The sequence below is a fragment of the Podarcis vaucheri genome (assembly GCF_965113315.1).
Source record: "Podarcis vaucheri genome assembly, chromosome: 2".
NCBI lineage: Eukaryota > Metazoa > Chordata > Lepidosauria > Squamata > Lacertidae > Podarcis > Podarcis vaucheri.
In genome coordinates, this window is record NC_138760.1 from 35,753,649 (window position 1) to 35,779,303 (window position 25,655).

Here is a 25,655-nt window from a genome sequence, read left to right on the forward strand (position 1 = left end):
CCTTCCCCAATCACTCAGTAGCAAAGGTGATGTTTAGGGCATGACCACCAGTATGTGTTGGGTGCACAATTTATTGAGACAGCTCTATGGTACCCATGAAATTCCAAGCAGGCCTAGGCACAACAGGCCCTGCGTGGATCTTGAAGTCCCTCAGCACTAACGTTCTGAAATTCTTCACCAAGTCAGGCAGGTGGGTGGACAGGACACCAACCACATCCCTGTCCTGTATCTGCCACCCAACAGAGGTACAAACCCTCACATCCAGCTCCCAGGTGGGCTGGCCCTTCTGGCACGAATGATGAAATTTAATGCAGCAACCACTACATCCCTTCCCTGTTGCTCCAGTCTTGCCTGATACTGCACCAAATACCCAGATAGGCAACACAAGCTAAGGTCAGGGCCCTCCAATCCACCTACCCATATTTCAGTTATGCGCACAAGATCAGTCATCTCACCCATGATCAGATCATAGGCGAGTTGTTTTGCCTGGCATTAAGCAACAGCACTGGACAGGTAAGCATGGATACCCAGTTCTCTGTTGTGGAGGTGGCTGACCATGGATGACAGACTTATAACAGAAAAGGACCAACAGGTGCAGTAGTTCCACTTAACTCAAAGCTCAAGTGATGACAGGTACGATACTGCTTTAGAAAGCACTCTTCAGTTATGGGATTTTAAGCACATTGTTGCAATGGAGCTACCAAACTGCCCAAGTAGCTTGGGGCACTTTTCAGAACATGAAATGCCTTTGGACTTGCTATCCAAATTCAGACCTAGAAACTGCATTAGCATCCTCACAATCTTGCCATTGTACTGCAGACTAGAGGGTTGCATGTATTAGTTTTGCCTCTGCAGGCCGAGTCCCAGCGCTTTAAAACTCTACTATATGAGCCCTTGCCATGTTGGCTGAATACAACAAATCCACTGGACATGGGGGTATCTGCTCGCTCCCTCTTTACATAAAGAGTAAATTCCTAGCATACGCAACCACAAAGATATGCTTGAAAGGTGAAATCTCAGAAGCCAGAGCTGAGTAAGGTCTCTAGAAGCCAGGGGAAGAGACTCAAGCCTTGAGGAGCTTCTTGATGCTGCCCAGGATGAATAAAAGAATTATGCAGCGTATGTGGTCATACTAAGTTGCCTAACTTGTCTAATTTATGTGGGTTACGGAGGTCAGGTGACGCAGAATGCAGCTCAGCTTACAGGGGACTGACCATCCGGGAGCACTATTACACCAGGGTTCCTATCCTGCACACCATTCAAAGAGTTGGCCATGACGTACAAAGCCCTTTAAATAACTTGGTCCTTACATAACTTGCAGGTCACCCTCTCCCTTAAGAGGAAGCACTTGCCTTTTTTTTTTTTTAATCATCCCATCTACTTCAGCAGACATTAGGCACCTACTCTACCACTTACAGAATTCCTTCCCTGTAAAGCTTTGGAAGATAGTTTGGTAGTTTGAAATGCCTCTCAAGATGAATTTAGTTTAAGAGTGGGGAGAGAAACATCCATTTTGTATTATTTGTATTACAGGCTCTGCCAGGAGCCTATAACAGATACAAATTTGGGTTGCTCCTGAATTTTACCCTTTCGGTCAATAATGTAGACATTCCTCAGTCTCAAAAGGTACAAGCAAGCCGTTAGGGCTCTGAAAGATCAAGCTACTGTGCCTTTAACAGCCTTCAAGAGGATGTTGGAAGGGTCTGTCACTTCTTACAGAGGCATGGTTTCTCATATCTAATTCTGTTGGGAGTGACATTCTGTTCCACATCTGTTCTTAGAACCATGTTGGAAGTAGATCTAGGAAAGGAAATTTGCCAACACTCATGGGAGTTCTCCTGGTCTTCTAAACTATTCACCTACCTCCTCTAGCATCCAGTAAAATTCAATTAAAATGTACAGATGAGTGAAACTAACACAGTGCTACTATTCCAGAAGAGGTGCCAAACTTACTATGAACGCCTCCCTTGGTTCTCTTATAATGGCAATGGTGCCTACCTGAGAGGTGCCAGAACAGTTCCAGCTGAAAAGCCCTGGAACTATACCCTAGTGAAAATGTCACAAATCTTGTGAACACCCAAATCCTTCTGCTGGAGGCACTGTGAGGAATGTGGCACTTATATCCATCCTTTGTGCCTTTGCTCAGCTGTAAAATCTATCTGGATACAAGTACTATAGAAGATGGGTGTGATAATTCATGGCCCAGTTTTAGGCTTTTCATGTTCTGAACAAACCAATAATCTCCTTCCAAAAGAGCTAGTTATCTTTATGCTGGTAGCCGTAACACTGAGTATAACCCAGAACTGATTTTTTTGGGGGGGCGGGCAGGCTTGAAAATGTGGTGTAAGTCCATTTTTTACTGCAGTTTTTGACCAACTAAGTTAGTTCTTGGTATAAGCTTTCGTGTGCATGCACACTTATGGTATAAGCATGCAAGCTTATACCAAGAACTAACTTAGTTGGTCTTTAAGGTGTGGTATCTGAAGTGTGCATGCACACGAAAGCTTATACCAAGAACTAACTTAGTTGGTCTTTAAGGTGCTACAGGAAGGAATTTTTTTATTTTGACTATGGCAGACCAACACGGCTACCTATCTGTAACTGCAGTTTTTGAAACATTCACACATCATTTAAAAGTGCAAAAAGGCAAATCTGGTCTTCAAGATTCTGCAGCTGTATGCTAGCCATTTTTAGCTCCCATGTCTGGTACGCCCCATTAAGCTCAGGTACCAAGCCACAAAGTTTTTGCTTAGAACTATATGTAAATATTTCCTCTTCTTTCTTTCCCCCTCTTCAAAAATAAATATGATCTATTACTATACTGTCTCCTTCTGCCATAATTTACATTCTATTACCAGATAGAATTCCCAATTTTCCAGGGACACAGCCTGCTGTACCACCTTATTCAGTAGTACATACAGACCGAGCTCATCTCCTGAGTTATAGCAATTAAGTGGAAGTGGAGAGAGTAAGGTCCCCCTCACTTGACTCTGTACATTTCCTGGAAGGTTGCATCTAGGGTTCCCCACCCCACCCCTACAAGTACAGTTTTGCACACAGCTGAATGCAGATAAAACAATTCAAGCATTTTTTGATGTAATCAATGTTTAAATGTAGATTAGTTTTTTTATTATCTATGAACGGTTTGTATCATTCTATATTCCGTACTTAGTAGGTAATTTCCCACTACTGCCATTTTTCTTTAAGGTTTTGCTACCATATAGCATAAATCCACCCTCCAAATACTTGCTATTGGACTTTCATAAGCTGAAGTCAAAACAGCCAAAGATGAAAGTGATAGCATACCTCTGGAGAGTACCATGTTCGCTTCCCATGGAACATCCTGTTCTTCAGATACTGAAACCTAAAGCAATACTTGAACAAAGTTACTTTGTTCAAATGTGCATTTGTGCAAAACAGATTTGAATTCTATAGTAAGAACATGCAAAAGGCTGGACATAAGTTTCCCCCAGGAGGGGGGAATATTTATCATGCAAGCAAGTTTCAGCAACAGAAAAACCTTAAATCCACTTTCATCCCTCCTGGCCTAGATGAGAAAAGAGTTCTCATAGAATCATAGAGTTGGAAGAGACCACAAGGGCCATCGAGTCCAACCCCCTGCCAAGCAGGAAACACCATCAGAGCACTCCTGACATATGGTTGTCAAGCCTCTGCTTAAAGACCTCCAAAGGAGGAGACTCCACCACACTCCTTGGCAGCAAATTCCACTGTCGAACAGCTCTTACTGTCAGGAAGTTCTTCCTAATGTTTAGGTGGAATCTTCTTTCTTGTAGTTTGGATCCATTGCTCCGTGTCTGCTTCTCTGGAGCAGCAGAAAACAACCTTTCTCCCTCCTCTAAACCAGAGTTCAAACAAAACAGCCAGATACACAATATAGTATTAAAATCAACTTTTATTTGGCCAATGAGTTCCATACCTTTTAGCATCATAGACGCTCCAAACTAATTCCAATTCTGTCAACATACATTCTTGTCCTCCCATCACTCCTTGGCTCTCAAGTACCCCCACAAAAAAACCTAGTTATTGAGTGTCCTTTTTGTTTCATTCTGGCAGGCCCCTTCCCAAACAGCTCTGTAAATGCCTGGGAGACCCATTCACAAAGCAAATGCGTAAAGAGCAAGTTGTATTGTTTGTTCAGGGGGCAAGGTCGCAACACCAGTTAAGGTTTTGCCTCAGGAGTAATTGGGTCCTTTCCCCCTCAAGGACAGTCTTTATGCCATCCTAATCTTTGGAAGAGAGAGATACATATACTGTTCAGCATAAAAGGGAAGCAAGACCATGCAATGAGTTAAGAGGACCTGCTCATTTCCCTTTCCACTGCCACCACCGTGGTCAGCCCAGTAGGTTCCTCCACACCGGAGCAGCCCAAAAAGAAATAGGAATTGAAAAACAGCCGAGACAGTATTCAAGACCCTGCTGGGCCAACAGCAGCTTATGACATTTGGACAAGTGTGAGTAAGTTTTAAGGCGGCATTACTGGTGAGGCTCCAAAGTGAGTTAGGCAATGGGACATGTTGCCGTTTCAATCTGCTTCTACCCAGATCACAGAACACTCTAGGAAAAGAAAATGTACATCACAGTGTGTAAAGGAGGGGGGGAAAGAGAAGACCCAGCAGGGCTGGCTACCTAGGCAGATCCCTCTTCCAAACTGAAAATAATAATAATAAAAATTAAGTAGAGGAATCAGTTGACAGACAAGTTAGGGTGAAGGGTTACTTTAGACCATTCCCTGTACTCTCAGACAGCATCTGCCTTCTGGTTCAAGTTGGTTCTGGACTTGCTTAACTGCATGAAGTGGCAGCCACAGTGTAGTGTCTGGGGATATGCAGATTGGACTTGTCTTTACAGTTCATCTTTTACAGTGTTTGCGTCATCATCCTCTTCTTCTGCATCTGGCTCTTCAGCATCCTCTAGATCTTCCAGATCCTGTTTAAATGAAGAAGCAAAAGCTTGGTCAGCTGCAGCTTCTCTCACAGCCAGTGCCAAGGAGGCCAACACACAGTTAGGTCCTGCCAGCGCAGCTGTCATTGCCCTTAATAGCATGAGAAACTCATGTAACTGCCTCTATGCTCAGAACTTTGCTCCTCTGGCAGACAGAGTCCTGCCTCCCAAGATGTGCAGGCCAAGGAAAGTCCATGCATTCCATCAAGTCACTCAAGGCAAAATAAAATAAAAATGGAAACAACCTACAAATTTCCATATACCAGGCAGAAGGAACTTGTAAGACAATGGGGTCAACACCAGGTCTGTTGGCTTTCTGCTTGCCCCATACATCTCAAAATTATTTGAATGGATAAGAAAACCCTGCTGTACCAACTTTAGCACATTCTCCATTTATATAGCATTCTGAATCAGATGAATGCCATCACATTTGAAAACCAAGTTGGTGATTTTAACGTTTTGCTCAACCAAGAAGTGCACAAAAGACCTCTAAGAAACTTACTTTAGAATTAAAACTTCATTAACACAACCATGTACAGTGGTACCTCGGGTTACATATGCTTCAGGTTACATATGCTTCAGGTTACAGACTCCGCTAACCCAGAAATAGTGCTTCAGGTTAAGAACTTTGCTTCAGGATGAGAACAGAAATTGTGCTCCAGCGGCGCAGCAGCAGCAGGAGGCCCCATTAGCTAAAGTGATGCTTCAGCTTAAGAACAGTTTCAGGTTAAGTATGGACCTCTGGAATGAATTAAGTACTTAACCCGAGGTACCACTGTACTGTTAAAGTAAAATCTGATCTCACTTTCACACACAAACACACCAGATAAAGTGAAGCTGCGATTAAGGCAGCTGTTCCAGTATCTGTCTTTGAACTTTCTAAGCAAATATTAGTAGTAGCTCCAGAATAGGTATAATCATAGGAGATGATCCTGACAGGTCACATTCAGGTTCATTATCAGGGAAATGCTCCATTCACAGTAATAAGCAAAACAAGTGGAGATTCAGTACGAATGATTGATGCAGTACTCTCTACTGCAAATCCAATTGGCTGTTCCTTAGATTTGTGATCTAAACCCACCAATGTTCTGTTCTTTCTTCAGAAGTGTTGACTTTCAGTGGCTTGCAAAATCCTCAGCGATTTGCATACCCTCAGCCAATGATTTCATATACACTATACCAGAGGTGGCCAACTCCCAAGAGACTCACAGAATGAAAAACTGGCAGTGATCTACCCCCTTTTGGGGGGTTCAGGTCATAGCTGTTGAGCTCACCAACAGATCGCTGAGGAAACAACAGCCTCACTGAGTAAACTCCATCTTCCATTCTGCAGATTATGCAACAATGGAGGGCAGGGTGAGGCCGAATTCTATTTTACCAGCGCTAAGGAAAGGGACCCAGTGATCGACCACAATCTACCAAAACCTCCCGGGGATCTACCAGTAGATCACAATCGACCTCTTGGACATTCCTGCACCATACCATTCCACTGCATTGCCTTAAAGAATATAGACTGGCTACCAACATACTGACAAGAAGCAAAGAATATAGGCTGTTATCTTCAACAACAGCCTATGCTGAATAACAGACAGATGTTCAGCATTATCCTGTTCTCAGCATCTGGTACCAATGCTTTTTGAATGGAGTACACACTGTGCTGTTGAGCTAGCAACTATGAAAACCCTGCTAGCACACTATTCTTCTCAGAATGAGAAAATGCAAAAGCACTTGCAAGAAATACACATGGCCAGCCAACAGCCAACACAGCACCTCCAAAAATCAGCCGTGAGGGACTGGAATACCATTCACAGGAAGGACAGAATTTGATTGCCTCCAATTCAATCACATTCTTCAATTCAAAATCTGTTTCCATGGAACCCAGATTCAAGGACCTGCTACAATCCAAGAAGATTTAATGGCCATTTTTGGCCAATTCTTTTGCTCAGTACTCTTATGTTTTTATACCCAAACTTCCACCGGTGAAATCTTATAGAACACAGGTTCAAAAGCTGTCTTTCTTCAAGGTGTTGGAACCTGACAAACAACCAAACTGAATACAAATCCAAATTTCCAAAGTGTACAGAGATGATAAAGAAACAAGCTGAAGCAAAATGGGGCCGGCCAGCTCTACTCTGCTAGGTCTCAGCTCCATGTTAGTGCCAGGTCTGTGCCTGAAAACCATATAAGTGATAGCTAATCATAGGGTCTATCACCAAGATGCTGAATATCAAAGCCAGTTCACTCTTAAATCACAAAGCCTGGTGCAAAGGCTTAAGCTCAAAACAGGGACAAAGGAATCAAATCAGGATATAGTTTCTGTGTATGCATTGCTCATGGTCACTGTACCAAACAGCTGGCACCCTTGATAACTGTAGGTCTAGAAGTGTAGTCTACAGAGCTTTAAATCACACAGAACCCACCATACAGGGTCCGGGAACATGCAGAGGTGCAATGGCTGGGTCACCAGTTGCTCCCTGTATCCAATGGAAATGGAGGAACGACAGCCCTGAATGCACAGCAATTCTAACTTGGGCTATGAGCTTTACCCCCTCTATGTTCAGCTGCTACTCCTGCTGGGCAGCAGCACCCAGATAAGCCTAGCAGTGCTGCAAAGAGCCAGTAGCATTGCTAGCACAGCAACAGAACAAGCAAAAATTGTTACACATGCTGGCAGCAGCGACTACTTGACTCAAGCAAGAGGACACTCGCACCTGGTGCTGGGTGCTGGAGAAAGAGCCAATTCAGTGTAGGGTCATCTCTCGAGAACTACAGATAGTAGGGTCAACGCTGGGAAGAATGTAAAAAAAAGTCATGTTTCTTGAACATTTGCAGTTGATCTGGGAATGTTGGGGCTCTCACAGGCTGACTGCCTGTTTGTGTGGCCTGGTTAGTCCACATGGAATGGCAGGTATTCAGGAACACCCTTCCCCACCACCCCAGTTCATTCTGGGTATTACCAGCTGTGCTTTATTTACAAGTTGCTAAGGAACCAACATTCTCGGCTGTCACAGTAAGCCCGAAGTAGCTTTGCAGGACAAAACTTCCCTTCCTCGGGGATCGCATCTGAACCCTGCCCTAAAACAGCTACACAGGCCAGTGCCCAACAGGGCTTGGGTTTAGATACTCACATCTTCATCTACACCACCATCCTTTCCGCCGCTTTCCAGGAACTTCTTAAAACCTTCCAGCGTTCTCTCGCCGTTGTAGTCTACAACCTGCAAAAGCAAAGGAGGAAGTGTGTCAGCAGTCGAAAGGCAAAGCTGGGCACTGGGGGCTGAAGAATCACTTTCTGAACAGCTAAGCAAAAAAAAAAAGGATTGGAAAATTCACCTTCACCCATATGAGTCGAAGAAGAGCAGCCAGCCACTAGATCCCCATGATCGCTGCGAGGAGAGAATAGCCCGTACATGAGCACCATCCTCTATGAAGCAATCCTCCCCTCTACAATAGCGACAACCCCCTGTGAACCCACCCTCAGCAACTCAAACCAAGGCACACCCTGGGAGGGGAAAGAGAAACACCCAGGGGCAGCCACCTACACAGACTGACCACCGGTCTCCTCACCGTTCTGCCAGGGCCTGCGGGGAAAAACTTGAGGGTAGGGAAGCTGTGGACTTTCACGGCCTCCACTTCATTGGCTGTGGAGTCCATTTTGGCAATGATGATGTTTTCATGGTCTTTGTACGTCTCGCCTAGTTTATCCCAGATGGGAGCCAGCTGCTTGCAGTGGCCACACCAGGGGGCATCTGCAAGTCAAAAAGGGGACAAAACCCAGATTAGCATCTGTTCAACAAGAACCACTCACTCCTCAGTTCCAGTTCCTGCCACCTAAGAAACATTCTTCGCTAGCCGAACCTGTGCAACTCAAGACAGGATGCGCCGAGGTGCGAGTGCATGTGGGCTCAGCTACCGAAATACTTACAGAATTCCACAAACACGTTCTTATTCTCATCAAAGGCCACTTCTTCAAAGTTTTTCCCAACCAGAACTTTGACAGGTTGTTTGTCCCAGTCATCAGAAACATCTTGGCTCATCAGATGGGGCTGAAACAGACAAGCAAAAAGGAACCCACATGAAAGCAACAGCATGGAATGCGCCAACAGGAAACCCTCCCACCCACTGTTCCAAGACAGGGCAGAGCAACTGACAAAAGCCAGAGGCTATAAAAAGTCAGATTAATATAGACTTCCTCCTTCAAAGTCAACCCCCACCCCACCCAATGACCCAGCCATGTCCTTCATGAGCTGCTGCATGAAGGATGCGCGTTTACAGGGAGCTGGCATAGGCATGCTGGGCAGACAGAGCCCACTCTGCTTCAGTTAAAGAACAAAAGAAATGCATGGCAAGGTATATGTACAGCAAGCAAGAGGAGATGGCTGCAAGAGTCAGATTAGTTCCAATATTTTTACAAGAGGGAGTCAGGGCTGGGCGATATCTGGTTTTCAACATCACCAGCTAAACACAATGTCTAAAATAAAGATGGAGCTATGTACAGGCATTGGAGGGCTTCATGGTTTTTCATGCAGGATTATGTTTGTATAGCGAATGTACACACACACACGAATACACACACACACACACACACGATTCACAATATATTGCCAGGTCAAAAATTATGAAACTGATATCACAATACGGATTTATCAGTTTTGGACAATATATCACCCAGCCCTAGAGGAGGTCTAGGATGTTTTCCAGAGCATTTTAAAAATGAAAGTGACCTATTAGACCATTGTGTCAAAATTGTGTTCCAAGGTACAGAGCCAGCTGTCTTGTACAGAAGTCAGATCATTGGTCCATTCAGCTCCCTGATCTCCAGGGTTTCAGACTACCTCTCCCAGACCTACCTGGAGGTGCCAGGGATCTAAGCTGGGACATTCCGCATGCAAACAGAGGGTTCTATTAAGTGTTCTATCCTTCCAACATGCTTAACATTCAATTTGTCTTGAAGCCCATCTGAAAAATCCCCTACAACTTCCCCTAGGCTACATCTTTCATCTATCAACTGCTTTGAAACTCCCAACTCAAAACTGTCCAACCGTAGATCTACTTTTGCTTGAAGACCATGCATACTGTATCTCATGAATGTGAGGGGTCTTCAAACAGGCCAATGCTGAACATAACCTTCTCTGAGGTTAGAGGTCTTTGGAATGTTTCTTTTCCTATTTGCTTTCCAGCACAGAAACCATCCCTGTAGTTCTAAAAAAAGCTTCAATTGTCTTTTCAGAAGTGAGGAATGCTGGCTATGCTGCACATTAAAAAGGAGGAATATGTTACATCACCTATGGGACAGTACCACCTTTAGTGTGAAGGTGGGGGACTGCATGATTCAATGACCATATACCCCCAATCTAGCAGAACGCTACAGAGCAGAACAGAGTTCTAGCCTTTCCTTCTCCAGAAATGCACCAGCTTCCTATCTACAGAGTCTGATACGGGGGAAGCATATAGATATGTAACACTCAAGTCTTTACAGCCAAGTGGCAGGGGCTTCGTTGACTACATGCTCGCACTCATATGTTAACAGGCTGACCAAAAGAGTACTACAACATGAATATGTATTAATACAACCCAGAATGTGTTTTACCTTTTATGTCATGCAACACCTTACTGTCTATGTGTTCCAAAATAGATCTACCATAGTCCTGTATCCTATTCAAGAATGTCAGTCAAGCCAGGTATCACAATACTTTTTCTTCCCTGTCATCAACTCAGCTTTCCCAATTAGAAAGGTCATCCTGAACTTTTAGCCTCATTTAATAATCCCTTCCAGTTTTTCAAAGGACCTGCTGATTTTCTTTAAAGGTGTACTTGTCCAGTCGACTGAGTAATTAAGATGAAGGCTGCAACTTCACTGAACAGGAAAAGGAATAATGGGAGGCAAGGAAGGTAAATGAAATAGGCAGAGCCAAGAAAGAGCCCTGCAAAATTCAGGTGTGGGGCAGAACAAAAGCAGTAGCTGGCTCTGTACAGCTGCTTTCGTCTCCAGATTAAGATGGAAGCCTCCCAAGCGTTCGTGCCACGTGAGGTCAAGGCCATGCAGCCATTAAGGCAGAGGTAGTTCTTAAGAGCTGGTGATGCAGTTCTATGAGCAGCTCCCAGACTTGTCAAGCTCACTTTATCAGCATTTAAAGGCTATTTCCATACTGGCACCGTGCCCCACTGGCTTTGCCCTTTGGGCTTCTCAGCATGAAGTCTAAATACTGGGCTGCTGGACGTGCTGCAAAGCCAGCTTGAAAGACTTCGTGCCACGTGACTGTTCTCAGGTTTCGTGTGATTCGTGCTGCGGGGATCACCTCACATGGATGCCTGCCTCAAGAACAAAATACAAAAAAGGAAGGGAAAAAAGAATTACCTTAACTTTGCCCTCCAAGAACTTATTGCAGAAGTCCCTGATGTTTTCTGGAGTCAGCTCTTCTGAATCCGGCTTGTACTTGGTCATTTCCTCCTCCAGGGTAATGAGGCGGATGGCAGGGCACTCCTCTTTCTTGAGGCCAAAGAACTCCAAGATCCTCTGGTTATCGCCGTGGTCACTGTCTATGAAGATGAACAAGATCTTGGCGGAGGAGAAAGGAAGAACAGTGGAATTGAGGCATTAGGCAAGTGCATGGCACAGGCAAGAAACTAGCTATTTAATGTCCTCCTTAAGTAACTATTCTTTCTCCTGCCACCCTAATTGTGTTTCATGCCCAACTATAAGCCTAAAGCAAGTTCTTGTCCGCTTTCAACCTTTCTGATTCCATGGCTCCCTTAACCAACCACAATCTTTCTGCAGCTTCCCTGGGGGAGTAACTTACACCGGGGTTCCATTACAGGGCTCGAGTCAGTGGGGACTCCCCCATTCTGCCCCTTTGCTTCACACGCCCCATTCTGTCCCTGCCATCTCCCCTGAATGTTCCTCAGAGTAAAAGAGAGAGATAATGCATGAAGATATGAGCTTGCAAGTTAATGAAAGTATGGTTCCCCGCCCCCCAGGGCTCCCCTGAACATTCCTCAAGTCTCCCCAGGGTGTTTCAGTACAACCATTGACCAAGCTTATTCCATTCAAAGACTTCTTTCTAGAGTTGTCCCCTGATTGCTGGGGCTATTCAGGAGCAGTCTATGCTGAAGCAGCTTGTGCTACCTTTCATGTTCCTTATCTATATTCTGAAACTCCTATGATCCTAATCCATGTCCTCCCTGTGGAGCCGTAATATTAGAACTGTACAGTCATACCTCTTGTTATGTTTGCTAAAGGTTAAATCTTTTCAGGTTGCATCCCACGGCAACCTGGAAGTACCAGAAAGGGTTACTTCCGGGTTTCACCGCTCGCGCATGCGCAGACGATCAAAACGACGTTGCGCGCATGCGCAGAAGTGGCGAATCGCGACCCGCGCAGACGCGGGTTGCATTCTGCTCATGTTGCAAATGGGGCTCCGGAACGGATCCCGTTCGCAACCAGAGGTACCACTGTAAGTGCCAGTGTTCACCACCTGGGAAGCCTAGGGAGCAAAGAAATGATTTTTAATACGTCACTTCCTGGTCCTCACCTTCCCTTTGAAGCTCTCTGCTGCTTTTTTGAAGTTATCCAGTTTTCCCTGGTAGTCTGTAACACTCTTGGGCAGGAACAACAGGATGTGGGTCTTGATCTCTCCTCCAAAGATTTTGGGTGCCGTCTGTGGAAGAACAAATAGATGCATGCTAGGGCCAAGAGTGTTACCGGTTGCCAAGATTATGCAAACTCCCCCCTCCCTCATTTACAGTTCATTCTACTTGGTATAATTTGTATGGTTAGAATTCTCCACTCCTGATTGGTAGACACAGATCAAGGTGTGGGTTAGGTCACCCAACCAACCAACCAACCAACCAACCACCCCTGCCTTGCTAGAGAGCCACTTCCATACCTGTTCAGTGAATTCAATCACCAAGGGCAGTTGGTTTGATTTGATGAAGTTCAACAGATTCTCTTTTGTTATCTCCCCTTCATAGTTGTTACGTCCTTCATCAAACTGGAAACAAGCACAAAGGGACTCGTGAGAATAAATCAAGCCGACTTACAGTTGAGATCAATCAAGAGTTACAGTTGAGTCATCAGCCTACTTATCACCAAAATGCAGGTTATGGGCAGACTGAGTGTCTGCCACAATTCTACAGGCATGCAGAATTTGGTATTGAGTAAATCATTTGGTTTCCTGAAAACGTCGGTGGTGGTTTAGGCTTCTAACCCTTATGTCTATGAAAAAATGTGTGCAAGTATGTAGGACTAAAGGCTGGCACAGCAAAACCGAGAATGGCTCAGTTCACATTCAATCCTAAGCCAAGCTATGGCTTGAACACACCTGACTACCAGGGATGAGATTGTGGCCATTTTGCTCCTCCTCCAGTCCTTCCGCCACTGCACTGCTGTAAACCAAAGACTGGTTCAAGCTCACGTGTTATCCAAACCTGGGCTTGGATTCTTGTGGTGTGTGAACCACGAACTCTGGTTCAAACACAACACTGAGCCAAATCACAACTTAGCTCACAGCAAATGCAGGAGGAGCAGAGAAGCAAAACGGCTCTCTCCAGTAGCCCACATGCCATGTCATAGTTTGAACTAGTATTACATGTAAAACAGGTCAATAGTTTGAGGAATGGGACTTTAGGGCCTAACATTTATCTTCTGCCACAACCAGGCTATTATTCAGATTTATGTAAAAAAGGCAAACATGGACTCCAGCTTGCTTTCTATCCATTATTTCTCCAATTTTTACAAGTACAGAATACACAATCCTGAGTGTTATATCTGTAGGGCTCCCACTGACAAGTCTTGACACAAACTACGGCGCACATTTCACGCTGCAAGCAAGGCACAGAATTCCTCAAGTTAAAATCCAGGGTAGAATCTCTGCCAAAGCTCTCATCTTACTAACAAGCTAGGATTCAAGGCTCCATAGGAGTAAACAGAGCAGTGACTAGAAATGAGTTTGGGACTAAGTGGATTGCCAGATTCTTGCTATATACCCACTACCTCAAAAGGGGTTTCATCAATATTCTACAGTATTTTAAATACACAACTCTCAAAAGTCACAGAAGCAGGTTGCTCATTTCCTGGCAGGCAACAGGTTGTGCAGGTCTGCTGGAAGCAGATATATTTATCTGATCAACAGAACCACTAAAAAGGAGGTAGTGTCCTAGGCAGCAGCACACAACATGGAACCAGTAAATATATAGCAGTTTACTCAGAGGACAACACATCTCTGCAGGGCTATTGTTAGCCAAGCAGGAACAGAAGTCAGAAAGCACGCTATCATTCCTCTGCCAGGAATAATTTTGCTGCAGAGCAACACCTATTACTGTCCAGGTTCTCAAAATCTTTCCTGGCACCCTGGAAAGGGGCAGGGAGTAACAGACATAGGAGAATCAAGGTTATCCACCAAGAAGACATGCAAGGGAAAGCAGTGATCCCATTGGCTGGGCTCCCTAGCGACACAACTCTGGGGGACGCACACATAGGTCACTGTTTGAGTAACTTTTCAGGAACGTTATACAAAGAAATCTACTTCAAGACAACATGAAGCTTATGCAAAAGACTAAGAAACAAAAAGCAAAGTTGGGTAGTTGTAGTGCTGTGTTCAAATCTCACCTTAGCCATGAACTCAATAGGTAGCCTTAGGTAAGCCAGTATTCCCTCAGACACCGTATATATATAGTAAGAGCTACCTGCCTTCACATTGGCAGGTTAACCAAAAATGCTGTTGGCACATTCAGAAGTGTTTTATAAAATGCCAGTTTTTAATACAACCTATCCCTGAAGAACAGTTTATTAGAATGCACCTGGGAAGGAGGCACAAGTCAGCGTTCACAAAGAAACAAAACTTTAAAATGTGCAGCCTTACCAGGGACTAGATGTTCTACGGTTCTGCCAATAACACCGCTGCTCATTTATGGGTGCTACATAAGACTTATAATAAACCGGTTCCTGGCCTTCATGCACCTCCAGTGAGATGGGTTTAGAACAGGCTTCCTCAACGTTGGCCCTCCAGATGTTTTTGGCCTACAACTCTCATGATCCCTAGCTAGCACAACCAGTGGTCAGGGATGATGGGAACTGTAGTCTCAAAACATTTAGAGGGCCTGATTTAGAACCTACCAGCTCTGCTTTTACTATACCCTGTAATCTTAGCAGAAACTAGCCAACTTAGAGATATCTCAAGATTCCAAAAGCAGTCTTGCCACAGTCCAGAAGATTCTGAGTGCCACTCTCACCAGCCCCAATGTTTAGAGGCCTGCTAGCGGAAGACCATACAAAGACTTTGCGAACACAACAGGGCTTTACTCTATGTGTTTGTGTGTGAACAATCCCCAGAACAACATGTGGGGAGGGAGGGTATATAACTATCAGCAGGGAAAGAGAGGCAGGTCATTCCATCAGGCAAGCAGAAATTATCGTGCTGACAGAGCTATCTGCTTAGCGCTACACAGAATCCCTCCCAGTGCTTCACCACTTAACAGCTGCAGGGGCATTTCACGTCCTGTCCAATTCTGTAACTGCTTACACGGTTTCGTCTCATTCCAAACAATATTCCCGGGCATCAGTGAGGTCACTTCATGACACTCAAGCTCTATGGGGCCATGTGCAAATGTGGTAGGAACCGATTCAAATATAGCATCTGCTGAAAGTTTGTTTCATTTTGGTTGGAAGCAAAAAAATAAATAAATAAAAATGGCAGCACCAAAGAGTTAACCGTGTAAAAATTCAAGCATTTGACAGGTGTGCACCTGAAGAGTTCAGAAGCTTGGGCAAGTGTCCTTTTGGCAACTAAAAGGGATTTGTTTTTACTTTAGCTGGTTGAAGTCTCAACAGCTCCGAGACTGAGGAGCAAGAAACAGAGAATAAGAGTGAGGAAAGTTCTAAGCCACTCAGAAAAGTACCCCCTTTAGATAGAAGAGCTGGCCAATCAGAAATTTACCTCCTATCCTTTAATAAAAGTGATGGCCAAACACAACTTCCCCACCCCCTTAACAGATTGAAAGGTTTCAAAAAGCAAGTATTCAGCTTAACATGCCAAACACTTGAAGGTGGAAAAGCCTGTTTGAAGCAAGGAGAATTGACCTTAAAGAGGCAGTCAGGGTGTAATCTACAGGCTATAGATGCCTTTACAGCAGGAGAGAGCATGTGTTGCTCTACTCTTCTCAGGTGGAGAGAAGGGTATGGACACATTGTAATGGCGCTCATTCCCACTATCAAAAGTCAATGCCCGCAACTACAGTAAGTTCTGAAGGATTCTGGAGTCTGAGATTTCCTCCCTTAATGGTTGCTCCGCTGAGGGCCCCATACCTCTTGACAAACCACTTTGGCAACCTAAATATTGATAATGGCATGTGTCAAGATCTTGCTCTTGTGGCTTGCAACACAAAGCAGGGGTGTTTTTCCCCCACAAGTGTCCCTGTTTGGAAGTTTCCCCCCCTAAATTACCTCCTCCATTCTGGTTCTCTAACATCTGAACAGACTTAGCTATTATATTAACAAGGTTAACTTGCTGAATAAGCTACTAAGACTGCTTCTTCCTGTTCTGCTTTCACAATCCATCCAGTGTGCTTGGTTTCCACCAACAAGCTCAGCAATGGAAAGACTGGTTTTGTTCCAGAGAATTGCAATTTAAGTGGCAACAAGTCTTGCTGCCAATCATTAAGATTCTCTTGCCTTAATCATCTATACTCACCTTGAAAACAAAAGCCTGGCATCAGTTCCTCTTCACACTACCACTTCAGTTGTGATACTAGAAGTACCCTTTGAGGAAGCAACTGGGTTTTACAAGCTAAAGCCCATGCACTCTTAGGATATAAGAACACTTCCAGGAGGGAGGGGGAAGCTGATGAGAAAAAATTCAAGTGATTTCCAATTTCCTCCTTCAAATCAAGTTTTTAGAGCACTATTTGGACCTGTGTGAGCTTTCTACAAATACAGTAACAGTGTGGGTGGATGTGGAATAGAAACATATTGGGGAAGCAGAGTGCAGCCAGTGCACATAATGGGAATATTTTGCACCACTCACCTTCTTAAAAAGGGCAACTCCATCTTTGCTGAGCTGGTATTTGGCAAAGACATCGCTGTTGGAAGAGATCCCAAAAGGAATGTCATCAATGGACTCTGCTGCCAACAAGAACTGCTTGGCAGCATCGGATTCTGCATCCTAACAGAAAGAAGGAAGATTTTAAGTTTTAAATACTCTACACCATGCCTTGATTTGATGCATGTTGCTTCCTCAGTGATGCAAGAACAACAAAGAGCCAAGATGGGGAAAAGAAATTGGCATCATACTCTAGATGTAATTTCCGTGGCCACAAATTCCCCTCCCCACTGAAATTGGGCACGATTGATTCTACTGTAACCAATTGAACAGGTTCTGGTGTGCGATGCCCACAAGTTTCTCTGGTTTGCAAGTTTATTTATTCTATTTTTATCCCACCTTCCCCCTAAGAGCTGAATGTGCCATACATGGTTCTCCTCCTCCCCAATGGGAGGTAGGTTGGACTCGATGGCCCTTGTGGTCTCTTCCAACTCTATGATTCTATGATTCTAAGAGACTGTCTAGGCTCAGGTCACCCAGGGAACTTTGTGTTAGACTGCCCATGGACCCAAACAGGTTAGCGAGCCCTGGTCTAATCTCTTCCCAGATAAAGGCCTCCAAGAGAGGTCAGCTAAAACAACAGTAACCAAGTGAAGCACTCTACCTTGAAGAACCCGATCACAGCAACTTCACTGGATTCCACCAGTTTCTCAGCAGCAGCTACATCTGCCAGGGCAGTGGCTGCTGGGCCTGTGCGTTTCTTCAACCAATTGACAATGTCATCTGCTTCCCTGCCAGCTGCAATAGGGGGGGAAAGACACATCAGAATCTCTCTCACGTTTAAGTTGGAGCACTTGATCTAATCACCCCAAGTGGAAACTCCCATTATTTCCTGGTTCAGAGGGCAAAGAGTTTCGGTTCAACTTTCTAGGGAGATAAACCACCATCTTCCCTTACCCCTTTGCCTTCCAAGACAAAGTTGCCACCAGAAGGTGCTATTGAGCACAAAGCTGCTTTACTTAGTGCAAAAAATATTTCATAGTAACATTTACGAGCATGCTGTTTCTATCACCACATTGGCTCATGTATATTTAGAGCTTGGGCCACATTATATCATCACTGATGCAAAACGTTCTGCAAGATGCAAGCATTTTCATGCTGAAGAATACCACAAAATGGTTGAGTGAAGAAAAAATACAGGAAGCAAGATTTTCTACCACAGTACCAAAGCTTAAAAGCAACAAATAGGTTTTTCAACACTGTTAAAATTAGATCTGTATTTCTAACTCTTGGGAGGCTCCACCCAAAATTAGCTGCCTTTAGAATCTGCTTGCACTGATTATATACAATGCAAGCTGTTACTATGCCAATCTCCATTTCAAAATTCCCCAAATGTAAATAATATGAATTGCCCTTCCCTATACCTGCAAACAGAAAGATTCCTAAAGGCAGGAGGGTAGATGCCTGCTCACTGTGACCATCACCCACATTGCAGGGGTGACAAGTGGAGCTGCAGCCCTGGAGCTTGAGGGTGGTGGTGCAGAAACTGTTCCAGTTTTATTGAGCTTTATTGATGAAACAACAGGAAAGAGACATACCCCAGCTGTAAGCTTTGAAGGGGGGAGTTAGGAACAGCCACCACCTTCACCTTCCACTGCCTTACTTCCTTCACTCCCAAAGTTTGCAGCAGGACAGGGGGAGCAAGTGATCTCATGATCTCCGGCAGTGCAAGCTCTGAGATAAGTCCACCATCCTATGCACACTTACCTGGGAGTAAACCCCACTGAATACAATGGGATGTCTAAAAACATGCAGAGGATTGCACTGAAGGGGAGGGGCTAGATCCTGAGAGATATGTGTTTTGGCTTGGCTAGCCAGGTTAGGTGAAGCTGGTACTGAGGACAGAGCCCTGCTTTCCTTACTTGGACATGGCCAAGCAGTGTGAGAAACAGAAGGGTTGTGTACTCCATATTCTCCAGGCAGCTCTCAAAACTCTGCTGGACCAAGCTGTACACCCGCCCACCAAGTCGAAAATGATGCCCAAAGAATTCAGTTCAAGATGTATGGGATCGCTTATTACAGCTACTTTTACCACACGAGAAAGAAATCATATAACCAAGCCTATAACATTTAATGCATATATTGATACAGCAACCTGGGGGTGGGTTATTGCTTTTTGTTTTGTTACCATGTAATGTATTTTTGTGTTCTGATATTGTAAACTGCACTGCGATCCTTGGATGAAGGGTAGTTTGGAAATTTAATAAATAAAATAAACCTATTTTTTATATGCAAAAGGTAATAACTAACTCTAGCAGCACTCAAAGTGGCTGCACAGGCTGCCTTTCAAGAAAGCCAAAATCAGAGGCAGGACAGTCATACCTGTGGGAAAACTTATCCTACATGTGGCTTCTGTGGCTGCTGCAAGCTCTTCTTCCCATACAACGGAAAGCACTTCTTCCCCTATAACTGGAAGCTCATCTTCCCCTACAACCGAAAGCTCATCTTCCCCTAAAGCTGAAGGCTCATCTTCCCCTATAACTGAAAGCACTTTTTCCCCTACAACTGGAAGCTCATCTTCCCCTACAATGGGATCTAAGGATGGGGGACTGGCCATTCTGTAGTGTTGCCCTCCCAATGCAGTTTTTCACCAGCACAAAAAGTTAATAGCTGAAGACCATTCAGCTTCCTAAATGAGATTTTTGTGCCTATTTCTAGGTGGCAGGCTCCTAAGCGTGGAGGGATTCTTCCCAACTGTCACCATGGAATCTTGGGAGAGAATCAGCTGCAATGTCTAAGGAACAGGCTTCTTACACCCCAACCCCACTTCTGAACCTTCCATCAGCCACCACTACCTTTTAAAAACTTAAATATTGTTAATTTTTTTAACCTGTGTGATTTTTCTTTTTTAATATGACTAGGAGTTTTAATAACTCTTTTACCTTAAACCACAGGCCTTCCATTATGATTTCTGGGTTAGGGAAAAGTACGGTATGTACTTTTCATACATAACCAACTATTCAGAATGATCAGGCATGCTGATCAGCTATCTGCCAGTAGCTTTGGTGGTAAAAGAAGTTTGTCTAGCACTTATATCATCCACGTATATGGCACAACTCACAGAATCATAGATTGTAGAGTTGAGAGTGACCCTGGGTTTTATCTAATCTGATCCCCTGTAAGGCAAGAATCTCAACAAAAGCATTCAGATGAAGGACATGTCCCTGCCCCAAGGCTCTTACCATTTAAAAACAGATAAAGCTGGCAAACAAAGGAAAGGAAGGGAAAGAGGGATGGGGTAAACATGGGGAAAATTACATTTCAGTTACATGTATTAAAGGCTTAGTTGCAATGGTGCATTAGGAGTAGGGGTCTGTCAAAAGCTTCATGGAAAGTGATTTTGCAAATGGTTATGTAGGAAGGGCTTTGGGAGGCAGTTCAAGTCACAAGCATGGAGGAGCTGGCCAAGCAAAAGAGACAGGGAAAGAGATGTGGGAGGATGTGCCAGCAGTGAGGCAAGAGGGTCAAAGCTACTGAGAGCTTTGAAGCTGAATCAGGGAGGACTCAAAAGCAACATAGGGCTGCAAGAAGGGTATTTCTGTGCTCAGAATAATTTTGCCAAGAGTGATGAATATAGGCAAGATTATCAAGTCCAGAGAGCAGAAGGCTGGATGGATCAGAGGTTTTTTGCTGAGGGACAACAGGGAGGAGAGTACAGGTAATGTTATAAAGCAGCTTTAGTCATCCGCATGTCCTACAGATACTGCTGGACTTCCACCTCAACCCCATTTTCCAACAAGTAACACGTGGAAGAAAAATTGTTACTATTTTTTATCATTTATGACATGCTAGTGCCTCTGCTTTTGTGTTTTTAAATGCAACTGCAGGTGCATGCTTGGCTCAGTTATACAAAACTGGGAATATGAAATATTTGATAAACTCTCATTTAGTTTTAATACAACTTCAAAAAATAGGACATCCATTTTATATGTAGGAAAGAGGCTGAAATAGCCTCTAGTGAATGAATGGCTATGACTGAGCAGTAGCATGAGATCAGTGCCTTGAGTCACAGACTTCTCCTTCAAGGCTAGAATGCTGTTCAGAATACAGACACTGAAATAGTCACTGCTTAATAGATTTATTGCCTTTGGCTGTAGCCCTATCTACCGCTTCTTGGCAGCAAGCCTCAATGACCTCCATGGAGCTTACTACTGAAAAGATATACACAAAATTGGGCTGTAAGGAATAAACAATGGTGAGGGAGGGTATTACATGCAGCAAATTGCTCCAAGAGCTGCAATTTTGCATTTGATTCCATCATATACAAAGCAGGGAGCAGATATATCCTAAGGGCAACTATTAAAAAGCAACACCAACTTGTCCTTAATTTGTGTCAGGAGTTCTAAGCTAGAAATGTGAAACCACAGTACCTTATTCCTATTTAACAAATTATCCTTGTCTTTCTAGTGACTAAAATAATTACATGCAAGGACAAAGTTGCAAGTCCTCTACGAAAAACTTTTTTTGTGGGACTATTTAGCAGACACCTTTTAAACTGGTGAAATATACATACAACATGAACAAACAGCTTAAAGGAGGCAGAGAACTACAGTGGTGCCCCGCAAGACGAATACCTCGCAAGACGAAAAACCCGCTAGACGAAAGGGTTTTCCGTTTTTCGATGTGCTTCACAAGACGAATTTCCCTATGGGCTTGCTTCGCAAAACGAAAAAGTTTTGCGAGTCTTGCGATTTTTTTTCCTTTCCCCCCCTTTTTCTAAGCCGCTAATAGCCTTTTAGCCGCTAAGCCTTTAATAGCCGCTAAACCGCCAATAGGGTTGCTTCGCAAGACGAAAAAACTGCTAGACGAAGAGACTTGCGGAACGGATTAATTTCGTCTTGCGAGGCACCACTGTATATCTGAACAACATGAAGTGAAAGCCAACAGTTTAGGCATCAAAACCAAGAAGTATCCTCTTGTGTCACTCTTGCTTTATGTTCCAAGTTTGGTTCCCCCCCACCTCAATTCACATGTTCCAGACTTTTTAACCATTACCATAGTCTCACCTGTGTATTCTTTAGGGGATGATTTATCGCCATTCTTGAAGAATTTGATAGTAGGGTAGCCTCGAACACCAAACTGTTGGGCAAGCTCTGATTCTTCTGTTGCATCCACCTTGGCCAGCCGGATTTCTGAGTTGTCAGATTTCAATTTTGCTGCCGCTTTCACATACTCTGGGGCCAGAGCTTTACAGTGACCACACCAGGGTGCATCTGAAAAAGAGAAGTACTTAGTATCAAAGCAATTACTGTGCAACCCTCCAACACTGATACTTTCTATCAACAGGAAATCACCCACAACAAAACATTCCATGCAGATAGCATCCAAGTGACGGGTGGAGGTGAAAATTATGGCAAGGAGAGCTTCACTTTTGACTGCCCTGTAGTACTATAACCAGCACCTTTCCTATCACAAAATCCCAACTTGAAGTTTCCCCCTCTTCACCTATTACTTTACAAGCAGTCTCTGCAGTGGAAATGCAATGAGTAGGCAAGACAACGAGGAAGTCTAGAATATCTAGAAAAGCAAGAGACAGGCTCAGTCCTCAATACTGTTGCTCACTTGATGTAAATCTCTCCCCAGTGCATAGTTCAAAGTTTCTTGTCCTGCACTGCCGTCAGCAACAACCTGCAACTAGCACAGCACATCCAACTTTGGGAGTCTTCCAAGACTCCACTGAAGCCTCTTAACTTTACTGGCACGCCCCTTCCAACAGTACTCCTGGTACTATGGCAATGCCACCAACAGACATAACATGACACAATGCTTTCCTCAATACTTGAGAGAGGTGCATTTCAAACACACTTTGCACTCTTACAAAATCTTCAGCGGGCCCCTGTGCTCTCCTGCATGAGACACTACCAGTGTTTCATAGCCAACTCGTAAGCATCTATCTATACCCCTATTTTCAAGGCTGAAAATATATAGCAACAGTAGCACCGGCCTATTCCATGCATCCGGGACACGCCAACAGCAAAAGACGAGCAAACGCCTACAGGCCCCTCTTTGGGCTGGTAAAAGATATTACCGCAGCGGGCGCACGCCAGCTCTCGCAAGTCCCCTTCTCACGTGAACTCTGTAACGTCTGAATAGGCAGGGGTTGTTTCCCTAATGGCGGGGGGGGACGACCCGCTAACGTGAAAAAGCCTGTTCCCCATCCCTCCCCTAAACCGAACAGGGGGACCGCCAACCTCAGTTCCCCCTCCCACCCGGCCGGCCTTCCCTCTCCCCCCTCATCCGCTCTCCCCCCCCCCGGCGCCCCTCCACTCACAGAACTCCACCAGGATGTTCGGGTGCTGCTCCAACGCCCGCTCGAAGTTGGCCGCCTTGAGCACCAGGACGCCCTCGTCCTCCTCGATATCCGCGTCGCCGGCTAGGCAGGCCCGTCCCAGGAAGAGCAGGCAGAGGAGCGGAGACCAGAGCAGAGCGGTCTTCATGGCGGCGCTGACAATGACGGCAGGATCCCAGGCGAACAGACCGGACCACGAAGAGGCGCCGCAAAAGAGAACACTCCGCGCCCGCCTCCCGCTTTATAAACCCGCCCTCTCCCTGCTGCGTCTATCGCCCATTGGCTGCTTCCGCCCTCCTACGCTTCAGCTCCCATTGAACTGGCGTGGAGCCTAAGGCCGCCCTCCGGTCCTGGATTGGTCATCTTTAAAGGTCGCGTCGCCTTTCCTTCCCCACTTCCGAACAGCCGCGAGAGTTTCCTTTGCTCCGCGGGCTTTGATTGGCCGCACCGACCTCTTCGGTGAGTGCGATTGGATAACGCGGCCGCTCTTAGAAACTCGGACCAGCCGTTTCTGATTGGTTGACCTCAACGAAACTCCCTCCCCTCCCCGCCTACTTTCGTCTCTCTTCTTTGGAACGTGGCATTCGAGAGATACGCCCGCCTCGCGGTGCGCATGCGTGTTTGAGTGTGGCATGGAGACCTCGTTCGTGTTTGATTCTGACTGGCCGCATTTAATGAGCGACCCGGAATTGAAAGCTAGCAAGGAACCAAGTGTTTCCGGGACTGTACGAAAGAGGGGGAGGCTTTTGCATAAGAATTGCTTAGATGTGGGCGGGGGAGCGGGGAACTCAAGCGAGCAAGTTTATTACGATGGGAAGTTCTGAAGTGTGTACTTCTGCATTGCCTTTGTATATGCTTTACTGTTGGGATTTTTTTCTAAGAATAAGCGCATATTATATTTTTGTATTACGATTTTTATTATATATTTTTACGTATAACCCTAGCATGTTTACTCAGAAGTACTATAGAACTCTCTTGAGGCTTAGGCTGCAGTCCTAACCCCCATTTACATGGCATCAGGCCCCACTGAATTCAGTAGGACTTGCTTTTGAGTAGACGTGGTTAGGGCTGCGGTGCTGGACTGAAAAGGAAGAGTTTTATTCTCTGCCTTCCTCTCCTGCTTTTTGACTTCACCTTTTACTGCTGCAAGGAATAATGTAGCTATATTACCTGGACAACTACCCCCCCCCCCAGCAATGAGGAGGAGTTTGCTCAAATAGAATTTGTTGATAAATAAAATACAAACATTTTGTGGTTATTTTATATGGGAAATACATACCAGTGTCTGGATCATTTGCACTCCCATGTTGTCTGTGTTTTCTCTTCTGTTCCCTGGTTTATAATATAATATGGTAATTATAATAATGTAATGCATTTTATATGTCAATGTTTGAAAGGGCAGGGCAGCAAAGTGGCAGAACCAAGCCAAATAATTTCTTAAAAAACATTCCATCCTTTATACATTAGCATTTCCACTGCCATTCCAAAGACCTGTGCCACAATTGACCACAAGTGGAGCTCTGGGAGAGTGGTCTGCTGCAGGCTGTATGTCATATTGTTTATGCCTAACAGCGTAAGAGTTGAGACAGCCAAATTTGCCATTATGTTTAGATTGAGAGTCAAGCTTCAGATCTTTACTAACATAACTGGAAGAAAGTCCCATTGAAATCTATGTGGCTTATGTCTGAGCTGACATGCATTGTAAACTAAGACTGCAATCTTAACCTCACTCACCCAGGAGTTAGCCCCATTTAATTCAGTAAGGCTTCTGAGTAGGCACTGTGAATAAAATCATTGGGAGACAGCCAACATTAGTTATGCTCAGAGTAGATCCACTGAAATCAATGGACTTAAGTAACCTGATTTAGTGGGTCTGTTCTGAGTATGATATAATTGGATGTTACACAATGGCAGTGCAGTCCTATCTGTGTTTCTACATAAGTAATCTGGCTATATCCAATTGGATTTATTTCCAAGAAATAATTGCATTTAGAATTTCAATTTGCTTTTCTATTTTCAATTTGCTCTGCTTAGGTTTTTTATGCTAAACACAACTCACATTTTATAGCATCCTGTGTTTTTAAGGTGCTTAAGAAAGAATAGCTGTTAAGTGGACAGCTGAGCTCTTGGGTCAATTAACATTTTTAACCATTTTTATGGTGCTGGAGGAGACTCTTGAGAGTCCCAAGGACTACAAGAAGATCAAACCTATCCTTTGATAGGCTGGGGGTTGGACTCGATGGCCCTTGTGGTCTCTTCCAATTCTATGATTCTATGATTCTTTCTTAAGGAAATCAGCCCTGGGTGCTCAC

General features: G+C 44.6%; 1 protein-coding gene across 2 annotated transcripts; it reads right to left on the minus strand.

Moving 5' to 3' along the window:
• Positions 1 to 3,895: 3,895 nt before the first annotated feature.
• On the minus strand, positions 3,896 to 23,577 carry P4HB (prolyl 4-hydroxylase subunit beta). Of its 2 annotated transcripts, XR_014216910.1 has the most exons (12): positions 23,326 to 23,577; positions 22,061 to 22,267; positions 17,659 to 17,792; positions 16,980 to 17,117; positions 12,846 to 12,950; positions 12,492 to 12,617; positions 11,318 to 11,518; positions 8,885 to 9,005; positions 8,527 to 8,708; positions 8,091 to 8,177; positions 7,674 to 7,749; positions 3,896 to 4,947 (listed from the first exon to the last, which is right to left on the minus strand). XR_014216910.1 is itself a non-coding variant. In XM_082212975.1 (11 exons), the coding sequence occupies exons 1-11, from the start codon at positions 23,489 to 23,491 to the stop codon at positions 4,864 to 4,866; spliced, it is 1,551 nt and encodes a 516-aa protein (XP_082069101.1). In that variant the 5' UTR covers positions 23,492 to 23,576; the 3' UTR covers positions 3,896 to 4,863. The 2 variants fall into 2 exon arrangements, 1 of the variants encoding a protein (XP_082069101.1); XM_082212975.1 differs by lacking the exon at positions 7,674 to 7,749 and having other exon boundaries at positions 23,326 to 23,576.
• Between the last annotated feature and the right edge of the window lie 2,078 nt (positions 23,578 to 25,655).

Bases quoted from the DNA above. Each gene is read 5' to 3' on its own strand.
- P4HB (XM_082212975.1), bottom strand. From the start codon at position 23,491: ATGAAGACCGCTCTGCTCTGGTCTCCGCTCCTCTGCCTGCTCTTCCTG. The intron at 8,178-8,526 runs GTGAGGAGACCG...TTGCTTTTGCAG, and splicing joins CCGCAGGCCCTGGCAGAACG to GTTGTAGACTACAACGGCGA. The intron at 4,948-8,090 runs GTGAGTATCTAA...TCATTTAAACAG, and splicing joins ATGGTGGTGTAGATGAAGAT to GATCTGGAAGATCTAGAGGA.